The sequence below is a fragment of the Oryctolagus cuniculus genome, chromosome 4 (assembly GCF_051225735.1).
Source record: "Oryctolagus cuniculus isolate XC-2025 breed Fujian yellow rabbit chromosome 4, ASM5122573v1, whole genome shotgun sequence".
NCBI lineage: Eukaryota > Metazoa > Chordata > Mammalia > Lagomorpha > Leporidae > Oryctolagus > Oryctolagus cuniculus.
The window spans coordinates 150,594,568-150,610,887 of NC_142870.1; the positions used below are offsets into that span (position 1 = coordinate 150,594,568).

Consider the following 16,320-nt stretch of genomic DNA (forward strand, 5'->3'; position numbering starts at 1 on the left):
GAGAAATTGAATCAATAGTGAGTATCTTTTGGGACAATCCAAGATGGCTGAATATGGTTTATAGCCACACTAACTTAGGGTTCTCTGGGATATGAAAAGAAAAAGAAAGGAATACGTTTACAAGGGTCTGGCTGATGAGAATTTTTGTCGCGTCCCTCGACCAGCAAGGAAGACACGACCCGAACTCTTCTTCCAGCAGTTTATTCAGGAACCTCTTTCAAACTTCTACTACCGCCTCCTTTCCCCTCCCCTCCCTCTTATAGCCATCAGCGCACCAATCAAAAGCAGCCAAGTGGCAAGGATTGATTGGTACAGCAATGCGGAAGCCAGAAGGGAGCTCAGCCATCTCCTTATTAGGAGATGTTTGTTTCTCGCCAGTCCTTCCGGGGGAAAGGAGCCGGCGCCATCTTTAGGGCGCCGTGCAATGGCTCCCCACAGTTCCCCCTTTTTGTTTTAGAACCAGGCATCTAAGGATTACAGGAGAAGGTAGGGGTCTGTCCCCCACTGCCAGGCATCCACCTGGAACAGCATCCTTTTTGCGGGGGTGGGATCTGGGATGCCAACCCACATGCAGACAGACTTGCCTTCCAGAGAACGTAATGGCTCGTTCTCTCTGCAGTGCTTTGCCTCACACCCTGCACCCATGCCTAGCATTCAAGGAAGGCCAGCCATGCTTGCGGCGATTGTCCAGCCTCAAGGGCATAAAAGGCTTGAGCTATCATGGCCAATTCCCGCCGATGAGCTGTCCTCATCCTGCACAAACACCACAGGCAAAATAACACAACAAGTAACAGCAACCCCGTCAAAGCTCCAAGTCCCGCCCACTCCTTCAGGTTGGAGATGGCTGTGCGGATCCAGGATGACAATCCAGATGCGAAGGAGACATCCACACGTGTGGAGTTGATGGTGACCACGGCAAGGCGCAGTTGCTTCAAGGTGTAGTCAAATTCTGCGGACCAATTCTGCAAGAGTATCTGAGACAACTGTTTAGAGTAATTTGCTGCCTGAGTCATGTTATCGTACTGAACAGAGGTCACACACAACCCTGAAAATTTCCACTCACATCCTAGCTGAGCAAGCTGCCAGAGAGTATCCACCTGCTCCTGTACCAAATCCACACGCTGATTAACAATCATCAAGCCTCCCTTTATATGTACATTTAAGGATGTCTGAGTATCCAAAGCAGCAGCCACGGAGGCCGTCAAATTATTCAGGGTATTAGCAGTTTGAACTGTCCCTGTGAGCACTATAGCAGCTGTTGTAGCGCCCACAGCTGCAATGGAAATGGCGGTTATAACGGCTGCAGTAACGATCCCAATCAGCAATGTTATCATAATGAAGATCGAGGGGCTGCTTTGTGACATTGTTTGCCGCACCAGTCGCTCAGGTAACCATCGAGAATATAAAAACATGTCCACGTCCCCATATTAAAACAGGGTCAGGTCCATACCATTGAGCAGTTAGAGGGTCTTTCCACTTCACATAGACTTGTTGTCTTTTGGTTTCAGGATGCCAGTGACGATGAGCTGCAGATTTCCCTTGATTATCCAGTATTAGAAAATTTAAAATGAAAAGAGCATGTGATAGCCATTTTTGTGGGGAATATGCCATGGTCCCGTATTCCCCCTTTTTTATTTTTTGTAAATAATTTTTTAATGTGGCATGTGCTCGTTCCACAATACCTTGTCCCTGGGGATTATAAGGAATCCCAGTGATGAGAGATGTGGAAGTTAGTACAGAAGTGCTTAAAAGAGTTGGAAGTATACGCTGGGCCATTATTAGTTTTTATCTGTATAGGGGTTCCTAGAACAGCAAAGGCCTGAAGGCAATGAGAGATGTTTGGCAGCCTCGTTGCAGGGTGGCAAAAACAAAACCTGAACATGTATCTAAAGAGACATGTATGTATTTTGGTTTACCAAATTCAGGGAAATGGGTAACATCCATCTGCCAAAGCTGATTAGGCATAAAACCTCTAGGATTTACACCATAATAAGGGACCGGGAGAAATGTGACACAGGAAGGGCAGGATTTTACAATTTGCCTTGCCTGTTCCCGGGTGATTCCGTATCTTAATCATAAGGTTTGGACATTGAGGTGATGCAAATCATGACCATGGGATGCTTCTTAGACTTTGTCAGTCTTTCTTTAAAGGATCTGGCTTCTGAGCCAGAGACTGGAGCAGCTAGAAAGAAACACGTTTATAACTGAAGTTTAGCATCATTTCACATCTTGGCACCACTTTTAATCTAAACAGCCCGATTGGTTATTATCTCTGCAAGATGAGAGATATATCTTTTGACATCTCCAGGGGCCCTCTGGAGATACCAAAAGTCCAGAGAATTTAGAACTTTGATTTTCAGAAAGTCTGTTAAAGGTGCCAAGAGAACTTAGAGTATCTGGTCAAAATAGAATTCCTTAACATTTAGTCAGGGCGATTTTAACACTTTTAGACCAGATCTGATCATAATAATATTTAACATAACTTTTTAAGACTTAATACTTTTTATCAATCATAACTTAACAGACAGTAGAGTACACATTTACTTGGCAGAACATGAATTTTTAGGTAAACCAGAAATACAAAAACCTTGAACATAAGAGTTAGCACATGAAATTATCACATAACTCAGAACTATTTAACAGAGTTAAAAAGAGCTTACACGACCTAACTTTAGAAATGGCAGAGTAACTGATTAAGCAGACACTGTTAAAAAGAGACGTTACAGTTTTTGCAACCACAGATTTTAAGATTTACAATTGAGACCATTTCCAGATAATTACTAACATTAGTACACATTTTAAAAAATCCCATTGTTATAACAGAAGATCAGACTTCAACTTTAGGTTAGTGTAATTTTGGCATTAACATTTAACTTATAGAAAATTCTGTAAACAATGTTTTAAAATCGTAAACTTTTTACAACTTTTCATGACTTGCTCACACCTTCTGAAACTTTATACCTGTAGTTACTTTTACAGTCTTGAATTATCATGTATGGACAACCTATGAGAATACATGCTGGCAAACTTAAAAGTCTCTTATCAAATTTAAGATGTTAAAAGTACACATAATACATTTTCCATATTTTACTTAGCACCGATGCCTGGATAACTTAAAACACTGAGCTATTAATGAATACCACACCATTATCTGAATTAAAAGTCAAAATTACATTTCCATGCTTTTAAGTAACATAAGGATAACACCACTTGGGCAGCAACAGTCACTAGTGCATATTTACAACTTTGAAAAGATCTTCATCCTTAAGAGAAACAAGTTTAAAGTATATCAAAGACATGTAAATGTAAAACTGAGCAAGTGAACCAAAGGGCGTTTGCATTAACCCAATTTTCTGAACCAATCTGTATTGGCTTACTTGAGTTAACAACATAAAGGCTTGTATACACAGAATTTACTCTCATTTTTATAAGACTACTCCAGCTGAAAAGCAAAAACATGAATACAACATAGATTTGACATCATTTACTACATTTTAATACACTTTGTATAATTTGAATTGACTCAAACAGCTGTTACTTTAACAAATTTAGAGTCCCATCCTTTGAGAGTTCCAGGGATCCGACTGGAAGCCCCAAAGTTGAAAGACTCGGTTTAGAATTTAAACTATCAGAGAGTCAAACCATTTTAGTCAAAAATTAGTACGTTTAACCAAGGCTGTGGACTAGATCTAATCAGAGTTAGGTACTCACTCAAACATTAAAGATATAACGTAAACAGCTTCATGGTGCAGTTTTTCCAATCAAGACTCATACTGGCAATAGAAAAATGCGAAACCTTCAAGACACATGAAAACTCTCATTAGATAAGTTAGCTACAGCAGCACAGAAAAGAATTAATTATCAGCGTATGAGCCCATTGCTTAAGTTTTTATTAACTGTAAAGAGAAAAACCCATCAAGTTGGAAAGGGTTATCGAATTAAGACTTTTCTCTAGGTCAAGATACCTGTGGAATTTTTCCTCTCTCTTTCTCCTGGCCTGTCACGTCCCCCTTTTTGTTTTAAAAGATATTCTTTCAGTGTGCGGTGTGCTCGCTCAATTATGCCCTGGCCCTGAGGATTGTACGGCAATCCATGGACAAGTTGAACCTCCATTTTTTGGCAAAAGGTGGTAAAGGTTTGAGATGTATAGGCCGGGCCATTATCAGTTTTTAGCACCTGGGGTCTCCCCCAGGCGGCCCATGCATCCAGACAATGAGCAATCACCTGACATTAGGGATACAATTGGGCTAGAAGGTTTAATCGGTCCTGCGGTTTCCAATATCTTTAATGCGTTCACCACATATAAGGAATCTGACAACAACTGGTAATGGCTCAGCGGCTGTAATTTTTGGAAATCCTCATTTGCCGATTCAATTCCCATACTTGCTTTATACCAGACTCTTTGTTATCGCCACACTCTTCAGACTCACTGCTGCTTTCTGAGCTACTTTCTGCACTAGTACTACTTACTAAGGAGGGGCTGCGCAACTCGGAAAGATTGGGGTACAGTTTTTTCCTAGTTCTTTTCTGACTCTCCTTCAAAGTTTTCCCTTTTTCACTGGCAGCTCTCTCGGAGCGCTCTTCCTGAAGCTCCTCCAAGGCAACTTGACCGCTCAGAATAGCTTCACTACACTGCTCATCCTCGAGGCATGCTCGCACTAACTTCCATATTGGTCTCACTCCCCCTTCAAGATTACCCTGTTCGAATGCAAAATCCAAATTCCTGCCTAGTTTGTCCCATGAAGGGATAGTAAGGCTTCCCGAAACCACATACCAGGGTGCAATGGTATCGCAGTTACGTAAAAACCTATGCAACGTACTAGGCTTAAGTTTCAAACCGTTTTCTCAAAGCAGCGCATTCAGCGCCAGAAAAATTGGATGGGACTGTGAATTACCCATCGTCAAAAATTTTACTCTTTCCCTGGCCAGGGGTCAGAGCTCCTTCTGCTTTTGTCGCAGAACTTCCTCTGCTTTAATCGCAGAGCTATCCTCCCGCTATTGTCGCAGGACTGCCCGCTCTTATCGCGGATCCCCACCTTATTTTCCTGGGGGACTTACCAGCGCTGCCCTGACTGCAGGAAGTTCTGAGTTCGCATTTGAGATGGTTCCCCGTACGGGCCACCAGTTGTCGCGTCCCTCGACCAGCAAGGAAGACACGACCCGAACTCTTCTTCCAGCAGTTTATTCAGGAACCTCTTTCAAACTTCTACTACCACCTCCTTTCCTCTCCCCTCCCTCTTATAGCCATCAGCGCACCAATCAAAAGCAGCCAAGTGGCAAGGATTGATTGGTACAGCAATGCGGAAGCCAGAAGGGAGCTCAGCCATCTCCTTATTAGGAGATGTTTGTTTCTCGCCAGTCCTTCCGGGGGAAAGGAGCCGGCGCCATCTTTAGGGCGCCGTGCAATGGCTCCCCACAAATTTTCAAGGAAGAAGTGAGGGAAAACAATGAAGCCTCCATGAGACAAGAGGAGAGACACCTCTACAGTCAGCTGCACGGCACAGCCAATTCTGCCTCGCCATCTTACCACGTCAAGGCAGGAAGCAATCGCCGTGCAGCCTGCCACTTGCAGTTTTAGCTGAGAGGGAATTCCACGTCACCCACGGAGAGCTGACTGGGGTCTGAGCAACTGCTCGGCCTACAGCAGGGAAGCTGTGTTGCTCCCCCCCCCACCCCGTGAAGCACATCACACTTGGCAGTGAAAGAACTGCTCAGTGTGCCTCTCTTCTGCTCCTGCCAGCGCCATGGAGTCAGGGCGCAGATCCCTGCATCCTGTAACTCTGGGGCTTTTTAGACATTAACCCCAGAGCTATGCTCACACACGCTATGTGAGCCAGGAGCATTCAACTTGGCTTCTGAGAGCTAACACCAGAAGCAGCCCATAAAAAAAAAATCTGCTCCCACCCTGGGAGTTCTAGGTAATGACCCCATTGTACCCTGCAACACCAGGACTGTAACAATTCATTCTAGATTTCTTGGTGTCCCTGAAATCTGCCTGGTGGACAGAGGGAAGAACCTACCAGCATTCCACCTCTCTGGACTCATACCCTCCAGGGTAAGATCTCCTGTATACCCTGTAGTCATCCAGCAGGACTAGAGCAGGTTTTAGTTCACATCCCCTAGTCCTAGGACTAGGGCTGCTGGTATTATAAGCCACAGCATTAGTTGGACTCTCGTGCCTGGACCTGATGAAGGGTTGTATCTCACAGTCCTGGAGCCATGGCAATTGGTGTCAGAAGTCCTGGCATCACTCAGGTTTGCCAGTAGGACAAGGGGAAAGCCAAGAACAAGACCCTGGCTATCATATTCAACAGGGAGTCTGACACCAAACTCTCTGCGGGCCGAAGATACACACCCAAGGAAACCCTTATTCAGCTCAAAGCCACACTTCTATCCTTAAGAAATGCAGCAGACTAGACCACTGTGTCATTCACTTATAGACACAGCTGACATTAATTAAGACAAAAGAAATCCTCAGAGACTTCACTCCTGGGCTTGCCAAGAACCAAAGCCAAAGCAACAAGTCAAGTGATACCCTGCATTCCAGCTAAACCATAAACTCTTTCCCCAATAAACCTACTTCATAAAGAGGAAGGGAAGAGGATACCAGATGAGCAGACATCAATGTAGGAACACAGGAGATGCGAAGAAGCAAGGTAACATGACATCTCCAAAAGAACAAAATGATCCTCAAGAATCAGATCCCAAACTGAAGGAAATCTATGAAATGGCAGATAAAGAATTCAAAATAATGATTGTAAGGAAATGTAATGAGATGCAAGAGAATGCAGATAGATCAAATAAATGAGGAAATCAATGAGTAACAATAATGAAAATGTTACTAAGGAGATAAAACTCATAAGAAGTACTAAATAGAAACTTTGGAGATGAAACATTCAATCAGTGAAATAAAAAAATACAATTGACAGTTTTAATGACAGATTAGACCAAGTGAAGGAATTTCTGACCTTGAGGACAAGAAATCTGAAATAACCCAATCAGACAAAAATAAAGAGAAAAGAATTTAAAATAATGAATTTATCAGAACTTTAAAAACTCAACAACAAGAAATGATTGATCCAGTTGAAAAAAGAGCAAAGGTCTTCAATAGACAATTTTCAAAAGAAGAAATACAAATGGCCAACATATATATGAAAAAATGCTCAACAACATTAGACATTAAAGATATACAGAATCAAAACTACAATGAGATACCACCTCACCCCTGTCAGAATGGCTAAAATCCAAAACACAGAGTAGCGAATGCTGGTGAGGAAGTGGACAAAGGGGAACACTTGCAAACTGTTAGTGGGAATGTAAATTAGTGCAGCCACTGTGGAAAACAGTGTGGAGATTTCTTAGAAAACTAGAAATAAACTTGTCATATGATTCAGCGATCCCACTACTGGGTATATATCCAAAGACTTGGAAACAGTATATCAAAGAGATACCTGCACCACCATGTTAATAGCAGCACTGTTCACAGTAGCCAAAATCTGGAATCAACCAGATGAATGGACTAAAAAATGTGGTATAGATACACAGTGGATTACTCAGCTATGAAAAAGAACGAAATTCTACCATTTGCAGGAAAATGGATGCAGCTGAAGAACACGTTGAGTGAATTAATCCAGACCCAGAAAGACAAATACTGCACGTTGTCCTTTTCATGTGGGAGCTAAAATTTTTAAAAAATAAAAAAGAAAGAAAGAAAAAAGAAATAAATGTCTGTGTGTATCAGCACTGCTACAAATATAGTTTTGTAAAACAGTTTCATAATTTGTCAAACCAGTGGTTAGGAATTCTATGCTACTCAGCTACTTGAACCATCATCTGCTATTTCTCAGCAGACGCATCTGTAGGAAGCTAGAATTGGAAGCAGACAGGAGTCAATCTGAGGAACCCCGACATGGGGTGTAGGCATCTGAGGTGGCAGCTTAACAGCTGTTCCAAACCCCCACCCCTACTCAAGGTGTGTTGATTCAAACTGTCAGTTCTTCACAACTTAATGGAATCGTCACTGCAGTCCCAGTCAAAATTCTAACAAATTATTTCATGGACAACAATAAGCTGACTGTGAAGTTTATATGGAGGTACAAAAACCCAGAAAAGCCGACACAGTATTGAAGGAGAATAGCGAAGGTGGAGGACTGGCCCCGCTGGACTTCCCTACTGACTCTAAGGAGTCAATTGTACTCTAAGAGTACAATACTGTCAGAGAAACAGAAACTAGATCAATGGATCAGAAGAGAAAGACCAGAAATGAACCACATAAAAACAGGAATATTCAACTGATCTTTGACAAAGGAGCAAGAGCAATTCAATGAAGAAAAGACATATTTTCAACAAGTAGTACTGGCACTAGTGGATATCTACATGCAAAAAAGAAAAAAAAGGAATCTAGGCACAGTCTTCACACAATTACTTAAAAATTAATAATCAGTCTAAATGCAAAACACTGAACCATAAAACTCCTAGAAGATAACTTAAGAAAAAAATGGTGATGAGATTTTAGATACCACACCAGAGGCACAATCCATGAAAGATAAAAAATAATAAACTGCTATCTGCAAAAGATGATTTCAATGATAAGAAGGGGCAGATTTTTGGCTGAACAGTTGACACCACCTAGGATACCCACATTCCATACAGGAATGACCATGGTGTTTTTTTTTTTTTTTTAAAGATTTATTTATTTACTTGAGTGGCAAACTTACAGAGAGAGAGAGGGAGAGAGAGAGAGAAAGGTCTTCCATTTGTTAGTTCATTCCCCAAACGGCCACAACAGCCAGAGCTGGGCCAATATGAAGCCAGGAGCCAGGAGCTTCTTCCAGGTCTCTTTCCCAGGCCATCAGCAGGGAGCCGGACTGGAAGCAGAGCAACCAAGAGACTTGAACTGGTGCCCATAAGGGATGCCAGTGCCACAGATGGATACCACAGCACCAGCCCCAGGAGTGCCTGGATTTTAGTACTGGTTCTGCTCCTGATTTCATTTTCCAGTTAAAGTACATCCCCGGAGGTAGAAGTAATGGCTCTAGTAATTGGGTCCCTGCCACCCACGCAGGAGACCCAAATTGAATCCGTTGCTCCTGACTTTGGACTGGCCCAGCCCCAACTGTTCTGGGCATTTGGGAAGTGAAACAGTGAATGGGAGATAAATATCTCTTACTCTCTCTTCCTCTCTCTGTTTCTCCCTTTCTCGTCTCTCTCTCTCCACCATTCAAGTAAATAAAAATAGATAAGATTTTTTAAAATAGAGAATGAAAAGAAAAGTCACAGATTGGGGGAAAATATTTGCAAAGGACATATATGATAAAGGACTATTAACCAAAGTGTACAAAGAACATTTAAATTTCAACAGTAAGAAAACAAATGGGAGAGCCTACACACCAGTGCTGGAAAGTGAGGTGAGACAAGACCTCAGTAGCCCAAGCACCAGCAAAAAAGCAGCAGGAAGAGCCTAGAGGGAATGAAGCTTGAAGCCCCATGGGGGAAAGTGCACCAGAAAAACTAGAGAAGAGACAAAAAAAAAAAAAAAAAAAAAAAAAAAAAAAAAAAAAAAAAAAAAGATGGTACAGACACGTTTCTCCCTCTCCAATCACCTTACAGAGGCATATAAGCCAATAGAGCAGGCACCATTTTGGACATAAGTAACAGCTGCACCAGCTTGTGTCTGCACCCAGCTATTATCCAATTCTAAAGAAATGAACAATCAAGCCACAAAAAGATGTGGAGGAACTGTAAATGCATATTAGTCAGTGAAAGAAGCTACCTGAAAAGTTTACATACTGTATGATTTCAACTATGACATTCACATATTTTTTAAGAAAGGTAACAATGTCCATATATGAGTTTATGTGTATATACACTTATATATACATATTAATGAGTGAATATACCAAGGTCTTAAAAGGTCTCTTTTAAGCATGTTCCAAGTTTGTTAAAACAGCAACACAAGGCCGGCGCTGTGGCTAAATAGGCTAATCCTCCGCCTGCGGCACTGGCACACCGAGTTATAGTGGCTATTTGTGGGGTGAACCAATGGAAAAGGAAGACCCTTCTCTCTGTCTCTCTCTCACTGTCCACTCTGCCTATCAAAAAAAAAATTATATGATCCCCTCATAAATGCAGGAAACAATAAAATGCAACACTTACCATTTAAAAATTCTTTCACCCATGTCATGTGTGAATTTCTTTAGATCAGGAATTTACTTCTGATTACTTCTAAGTAATCCCACCATCAATTTTTTGAATTCTGCTGCTGGCATTTTGTCAATCTCTATCTTCACATTCTAGTATTGAAGTGTTGTATTCTTTTGGGGCATCATGTTGTCTTCCTTATTCTTGTTCCTTGAATTGCTGCATTTGTTATTAGGCATTTGTGGTGATGGTTGCTTTTATTTTCCCCCTGTGACTACTTTTATCTTTGAAGCCAGGAGCCAAGAGCTGCACATGGATGGCAGGGACCCGAGTGCTTGGGCAAGCATCTGCTGCCTCTTGGATGCACTGGCAGGAAGCTGAATCAGAGGCACAGGTGGGACTCAATCTGAGGTTCTCTGAAATGGGGTGCTGGTGGCCCAAGGTGTGGCTTTACCTGCTGTGCCACAATGCCTGCCCCAGAGGTACAATCAGGCAGTTTGTTTATTTATTTATATTTTATTTTTCAAGATTTATTTATTTGAAAGTCAGAGTTACACAGAGAGAAAGGAGAGGCAGTGAGAGAGAGAGGGAGAGAGGTCTTCCATCCGCTGGTTCACTCCCCAGATGGCTGCAACAGCCAGAGCTGCGCCAATCTGAAGCCAGAACCCAGGAGCTTCCTTGGGGTCTCCCACGTGGTTGCAGGGGTCCAAGGACTTGGGCCATCTTCTACTGCTTTTCCAGACCATAGCAGAGAGCTGGATTGGAAGTGGAGCAGCCAGGTCTTGAACTGACGCCCATATGGGATGCCAGCACTTCAGGCCAGGGCGTTAACCTGCTGCACCACAGCGCCAACCCCTATTTATTTATATTTTAAAAATGTATTTATTTATTTGAAAGGCAGAGTTACAGAGCGCCAGAGAGCCAGAAGCAGAGGCCGAGAGAAAGAGGGGTCTTCCATCTGCTGGTTCACTCCCCAAGTGGCTGCAATGGCTGAAGCTGTGCCGATCTGAAGCCAGGAGCCAGGAGCTTCTTCCAGGTCTCCCATGTGGGTGCAGGGCCCAAGGACTTGGGCCATCTTCCACTGCCCTCCCACGCTGTAGCAGCTTTATCCGCTAAGCCATAGCACCAGCCCTAGGCAGTTTGTTTTAATACTATTGGTTTATTAAAATTTTCTCTATCTGGGAAGTTTATATATCTTGGGAGTTTATATTTTTCTGTATAAAATTCATTTATTTAACATTAATATTTACTGTATAAAACTACTAATGCTAATGGCTAAATTCTAACCCCACTCCTATGTAGCTCTATTTCCTCTTTAACTCAAATATGTTTCTGTGGTCCTTTTAATGTAGCTAACAGAGTGGCAAAAATTTTGTCAGTTTTAGTCTTTTCGAATAAGTAGAATTCCATTTTACTGATTAAATGTAGTCTTTTATTAACATCTGTTTTTATTTAATATTTTTCTTTTTAAAGGTTTTATTTCTCTTGCTTTACAATATGTGTTTTCTTAGTTTTGCTTTGGAAGCTTTGTTTTTCCTGTTAATCGGGATGTTTTGAAACCTGTTTTATGTAATCCACACAAGTGTTTTTTATAACTGTAACAATATCCTTAAACTTCATTTAAAAATTTTTCCTATTTATGTGAAACTTATCAAGTGTTCAGTATAGAAGTTGAGGAAATTGGTACACTTAGGAATTTTCCCTCTAAATTGCCTTCAAACATTTATTTGCATTATTAATCTTACAAAATCAGGTTTTATGGTGTTGGCATTCTGTTCTACATTGTTGTTTTCCATATTTGATTATACTTCTTCATCTAAATAAGTTCTATGTCTGCCATTTATCCATTTAGATCTTGACTTTTTAAATTTGTCCTGAGTCCTTTTTATCTTTTTCCATTAATCCTCTGTTTTTTTTTTTTTTATCACTTTCCAAGGGTTTGATCTTCATGAAGTTTCGTAGGTGCTTAATATTTTGTTTCTCCAGATCTGTAAAATGTTTTAGTTGTTCTCGTGTATAGATGTCAAAAGGCTAAAGGAACTAACAGCCCTGGTGGGACTGCTGAACCACTGTGAGTTCAGGATAAAGGTTTCAGCATAGGGAATAAGTCATAGATAAGTGTCAAGGACCTGAGTGAAGACGCAGAGAATTTGAGAAGCTGCCGACTGAGGCGGTGAAGCCCACCCTGCCGCTGGGGTTGGAGGCACACGGGAAGCCTGGCCTCTGTGTGGGCACTGCCCTGCTGGTCTTCTGTCAACAACCTGGTGGCCAGCCAGTGGCTGCTGGAGATAGACAGGGTCAGAAGTGGAGAAGACGTGGAAGTGGATCAGAGAGAGCAGGACGAGCTGGACAGCCGTGCACAGTACACCGTCTGCACATCTTGTCTTGATGACTGTCAGAGGTGTTTGCTTTTAAACTGCCAAATCTCACTAAAGTCCCTCACTTTTTCTCCAAATTTAACCTGGAATGGTACAACAAATGAGGATCTGAGAAGTGTCATTTCTACCAAACCAGACTACTAAGAACTGCATGAAAAAATTCCGGTAGTCTTTCACAGATACCACCATCCTGTTTCTCCACTTTGTGACTTGCTCTTTGGGTCATAAAGTATCCATTAATTATACACTCAATTTCCTTTCTTGTTACATGTAAGTTTTCTCTAAAGAAACCTTTCCAAGATGCTGTCATTACTTTTCAGCATGTATATGAAGGTACTGTCAAAGGTTTGTGGACAAATGGAATTAAAGGATTAGTTCATTTTAGTGCAAAATTTTTGGGGGGCCAGCATTGTGGTGTAGCAGGTAAAGCTGCAGCCTGCAGTGCCTGCATCCCATATGGGCACTGGTTCGAGTCTTGGCTGCTCCACTTGCGATCCAGCTCTCTGCTCTGGCCTGGGAAAGCAGTAGAAGATGGCCCAAGTCCTTGGACCCCTGCACCCACATGGGAAGACCTGGAGGAAGCTCCTGGCTCCTGGCTTCAGATTGGCACAGCTCTGTTGCTGCCAACTGGGGAGCAAACCAGCGGATGGAAGACCTCTCTCTCTCTCTCTCTGTCTCTCTGTCTCTCTCTCTCTATGTGTAACTCTGACTTTCAAATAAATAAATAAATATTTTTTTAAAAAGTTTTTGAAATCTTTTTTTAATAATATGCATTTTCAAAAACCCTGTGAACAGCCCACATAGGTGTCTTCATACACACACTTGTGTGTGAGTGTGTGTGTTTAAGAAGATAACTTGGTAGGCTGGCACTGCGGCTCACTAGGCTAATCCTCCACCTGCAGCGCCGGCACCCCGGGTTCTAGTCCCGGTTAGGGTGCTGGATTCTGTCCCAGTTGCTCCTCTTCCAGTCCAGCTCTCTGCTGTGGCCCAGGAGTGCAGTGGAGGATGGCCCAGGTGCTTGGGCCCTGCACCTGCATGGGATACCAGGGGGAAGCACCTGGCTCCTGGATTTGGATCAGCGCAGCGCACCGGTCGCAATGCCACTTGGGGGGGTGAACCAACGGAAGGAAGACCTTTCTCTCTGTCTCTCTCTCTCTCTCACTGTCTAACTCTGCCTGACCCAAAAAAAAAAAAAAAAGGTAACTTGGAACATTTTTTGGTTCAAGGAAAAACGGCAAGACAGGCACAGATTTATAATATAAACACTACCTCCAGACAGGCGCGGCCTTCTGCATTACCTGTGTTCACCACCAAGCAGTGCATTTATTACAGCTGATGAGCCTACTTGGACACACCATAGTCCCCCAAAGCCCATGGTTTATATTAGGGTTCATTCTTGGTATTGCACGTACTGTGTGTTTGGACAAATGTGTGACCACAGGAGTCCATCATTATTTCATCATACAGAGTCGTTTCATTGTCCTAAAAATCCTTCGTTCTTTGCCTAGCCATCCCTCCCCAGTCATGCTCTAGCATCTATTGATCTTTTGTGTTGCTTTTTTTTTTTTTTTTTTTGACAGGCATGACAGGCAGAGTGGACAGCGAGAGAGAGAGAGAGAGAGAGAGAGAGAGAGAAAGGTCTTCCTTTACCATCGGTTCTTCTGCCGCGGCGCCGGCCGGGACTCTGTCTTTTGTCTCGGATATCATGAGTCCCACGTGGCTCTCAGTGGAGCCAGCGTCACAGATACTTCACATGGTGCTGATGTGCTTACTTCTCACCAAGTGCCTTTGCCTCCCAACATCTCTCCTCTACCTGTTTCGCAGCTTGATTCTTACCAGAGCACCCTGGACTTTCCTACCACTTCTCAGCAACAGATGGGGCTCAGGGACATTCAGCAAAACCATTTATTCTAATATCAAAGATTGATGGTTTGTAGGAGAAGGGGGAATCCTATGTATTGGTGGGATCGGCAGAAGCAACTTCTTTATTCAAAAAATATATACGGAGTTGTCCCACATTCCAGGTACTATGCTAAGCCTTTGAAATGCATCAGTGAACAAAAAAAAAAAATCCCCCCCAAAAAATCTCTGCCCTCGTAGAACTTACATTATTAGCAATGGAGTAACGGAGAATGACAATGAAAACTAAATTCATAAATTATGTACTATGATCAAAAGTGGTAGATATTTGAGGGAGAAATGAAGAAAGGGGAAATCAGGAGTTGCAGGGATGCGCAGGTTGTAATTTAAAATCAAATGCTCTCAATTTCACTGCACTTAACAGCTATTCTTCATGGATTGTAGTTTGAAAATTTCTTATCAAAGCGTCTCTCTGCTTCTTTTTTTTTTTTTTTTTTTTACAGGCAGAGTTAGACAGTGAGACAGTGAGAGAGAGAGAGACAGAGAGAAAGGTCTTCCTTTTCCGTTGGTTCACCCTCCAAATGGCCGCTATGGCTGGTGCACTGCACCAATCTGAAGCCAGGAGCCAGGTGTTTCCTCCTGGTCTCCCATGAGGGTTCAGGGGCCCAAGCACTTGGGCCATCCTCCACTGCCTTCCTGGGCCACAGCAGAGAGCTGGACTGGAAGAGGAGCAACCGGGACAGAATCCGGCGCCCCAACTGGGACTAGAACCCGGGATACCAGCGCCACAAGTGGAGGATTAGCCTAGTGAGCCATGGTGCCAGCCTCCTCTCTGCTCTTTTCTGTTTCAGAGAAGAGAATGACACTGATTCATCTTGATTCTACACACCTAACTGAATGTCTTCTACTACCTCCATTTGAATAAGTGCATTAATTTAATCAAGTGTGGTCATTTGTGGTGGAACATTCCTTTTTGGTTTTCTACTTGGACCTGATTGTCTACATAGGAACTGGGCAGAAATTTTTGAACTCCAGTCACTCTTTCCCAATCCTAAACAAAGCCTAATCCCAAAACCACACTGTGACTCACATAAATCTTGCTGACTCACTTGGGCCTTAGTTAATTTATGACAAATGGTTTGCATTTTATGGTTTTCCTTAGAAAAATGCATCCTTACATAATCTGGCACAAGGATGATCAGCACTCATGAAAAAATTGCCTCCTTTCTCCTTGCCTTCTGCCTAAGTGTGTGGTTCTAGCTCTAGGAAGGCTTACTCCTTACTTTATTAAGATATGGCCATAATATTTCAAGATAAAAACTTCCCCATTGTAGGTGTCTACTGGAGACTAACAGGCACTAAGGTAGCACCTAGGGAGACTCATTTTGAATACTCAGAGACTGAGTGTCAAAGAAGACATAAGGAGAAGTGGATCTGAGGGTGAGGAAGTTCCTAGCCCTCTGACCTTTACTTTCTGATGGGTTTTGCTGGGAAGATGTGACTAAGGAATGGCTGGGATAGTGATTCAAGGCTCCTGGAGAGATCTGTCTGGAAAACTGAAATCAACCTACTGAGAGAAACAGAATTAGAGATAGCAGTAGATAGCTTAGTCTGTATTTAAGTCTCTGGTTCCAGAAGCCCAACTGTATCCACTTGCTGTGGAATCTTATTTCTTTAATTGTTTTGTCACTTACTGCTAAAACTCTTGACTAAAGTTCAAGGGCTAGGGACTTCTCTACACTTGAACTACAGAAGTCAAGGAGGGGCCGGCGCCGCAGCTCACTAGGCTAATCCTCCGCCTTGCGGCGCCGGCACACCGGGTTCTAGTCCCAGTCGGGAGCCGGATTCTGTCCCGGTTGCCCCTCTTCCAGGCCAGCTCTCTGCTGTGGCCAGGGAGTGCAGTGGAGGATGGCCCAGGTGCTTGCGCCCTGCACCCCATGGG

At 42.8% G+C, this 16,320-nt stretch overlaps 1 protein-coding gene across 1 annotated transcript; it reads right to left on the bottom strand.

Moving 5' to 3' along the window:
• Window positions 1-329: 329 nt before the first annotated feature.
• On the bottom strand, window positions 330-5,209 carry LOC149127172 (uncharacterized). Its single transcript, XM_089332266.1, has one exon. The coding sequence runs from the start codon at window positions 1,410-1,412 to the stop codon at window positions 648-650; it is 765 nt and encodes a 254-aa protein (XP_089188392.1). The 5' UTR covers window positions 1,413-5,209; the 3' UTR covers window positions 330-647.
• Between the last annotated feature and the right edge of the window lie 11,111 nt (window positions 5,210-16,320).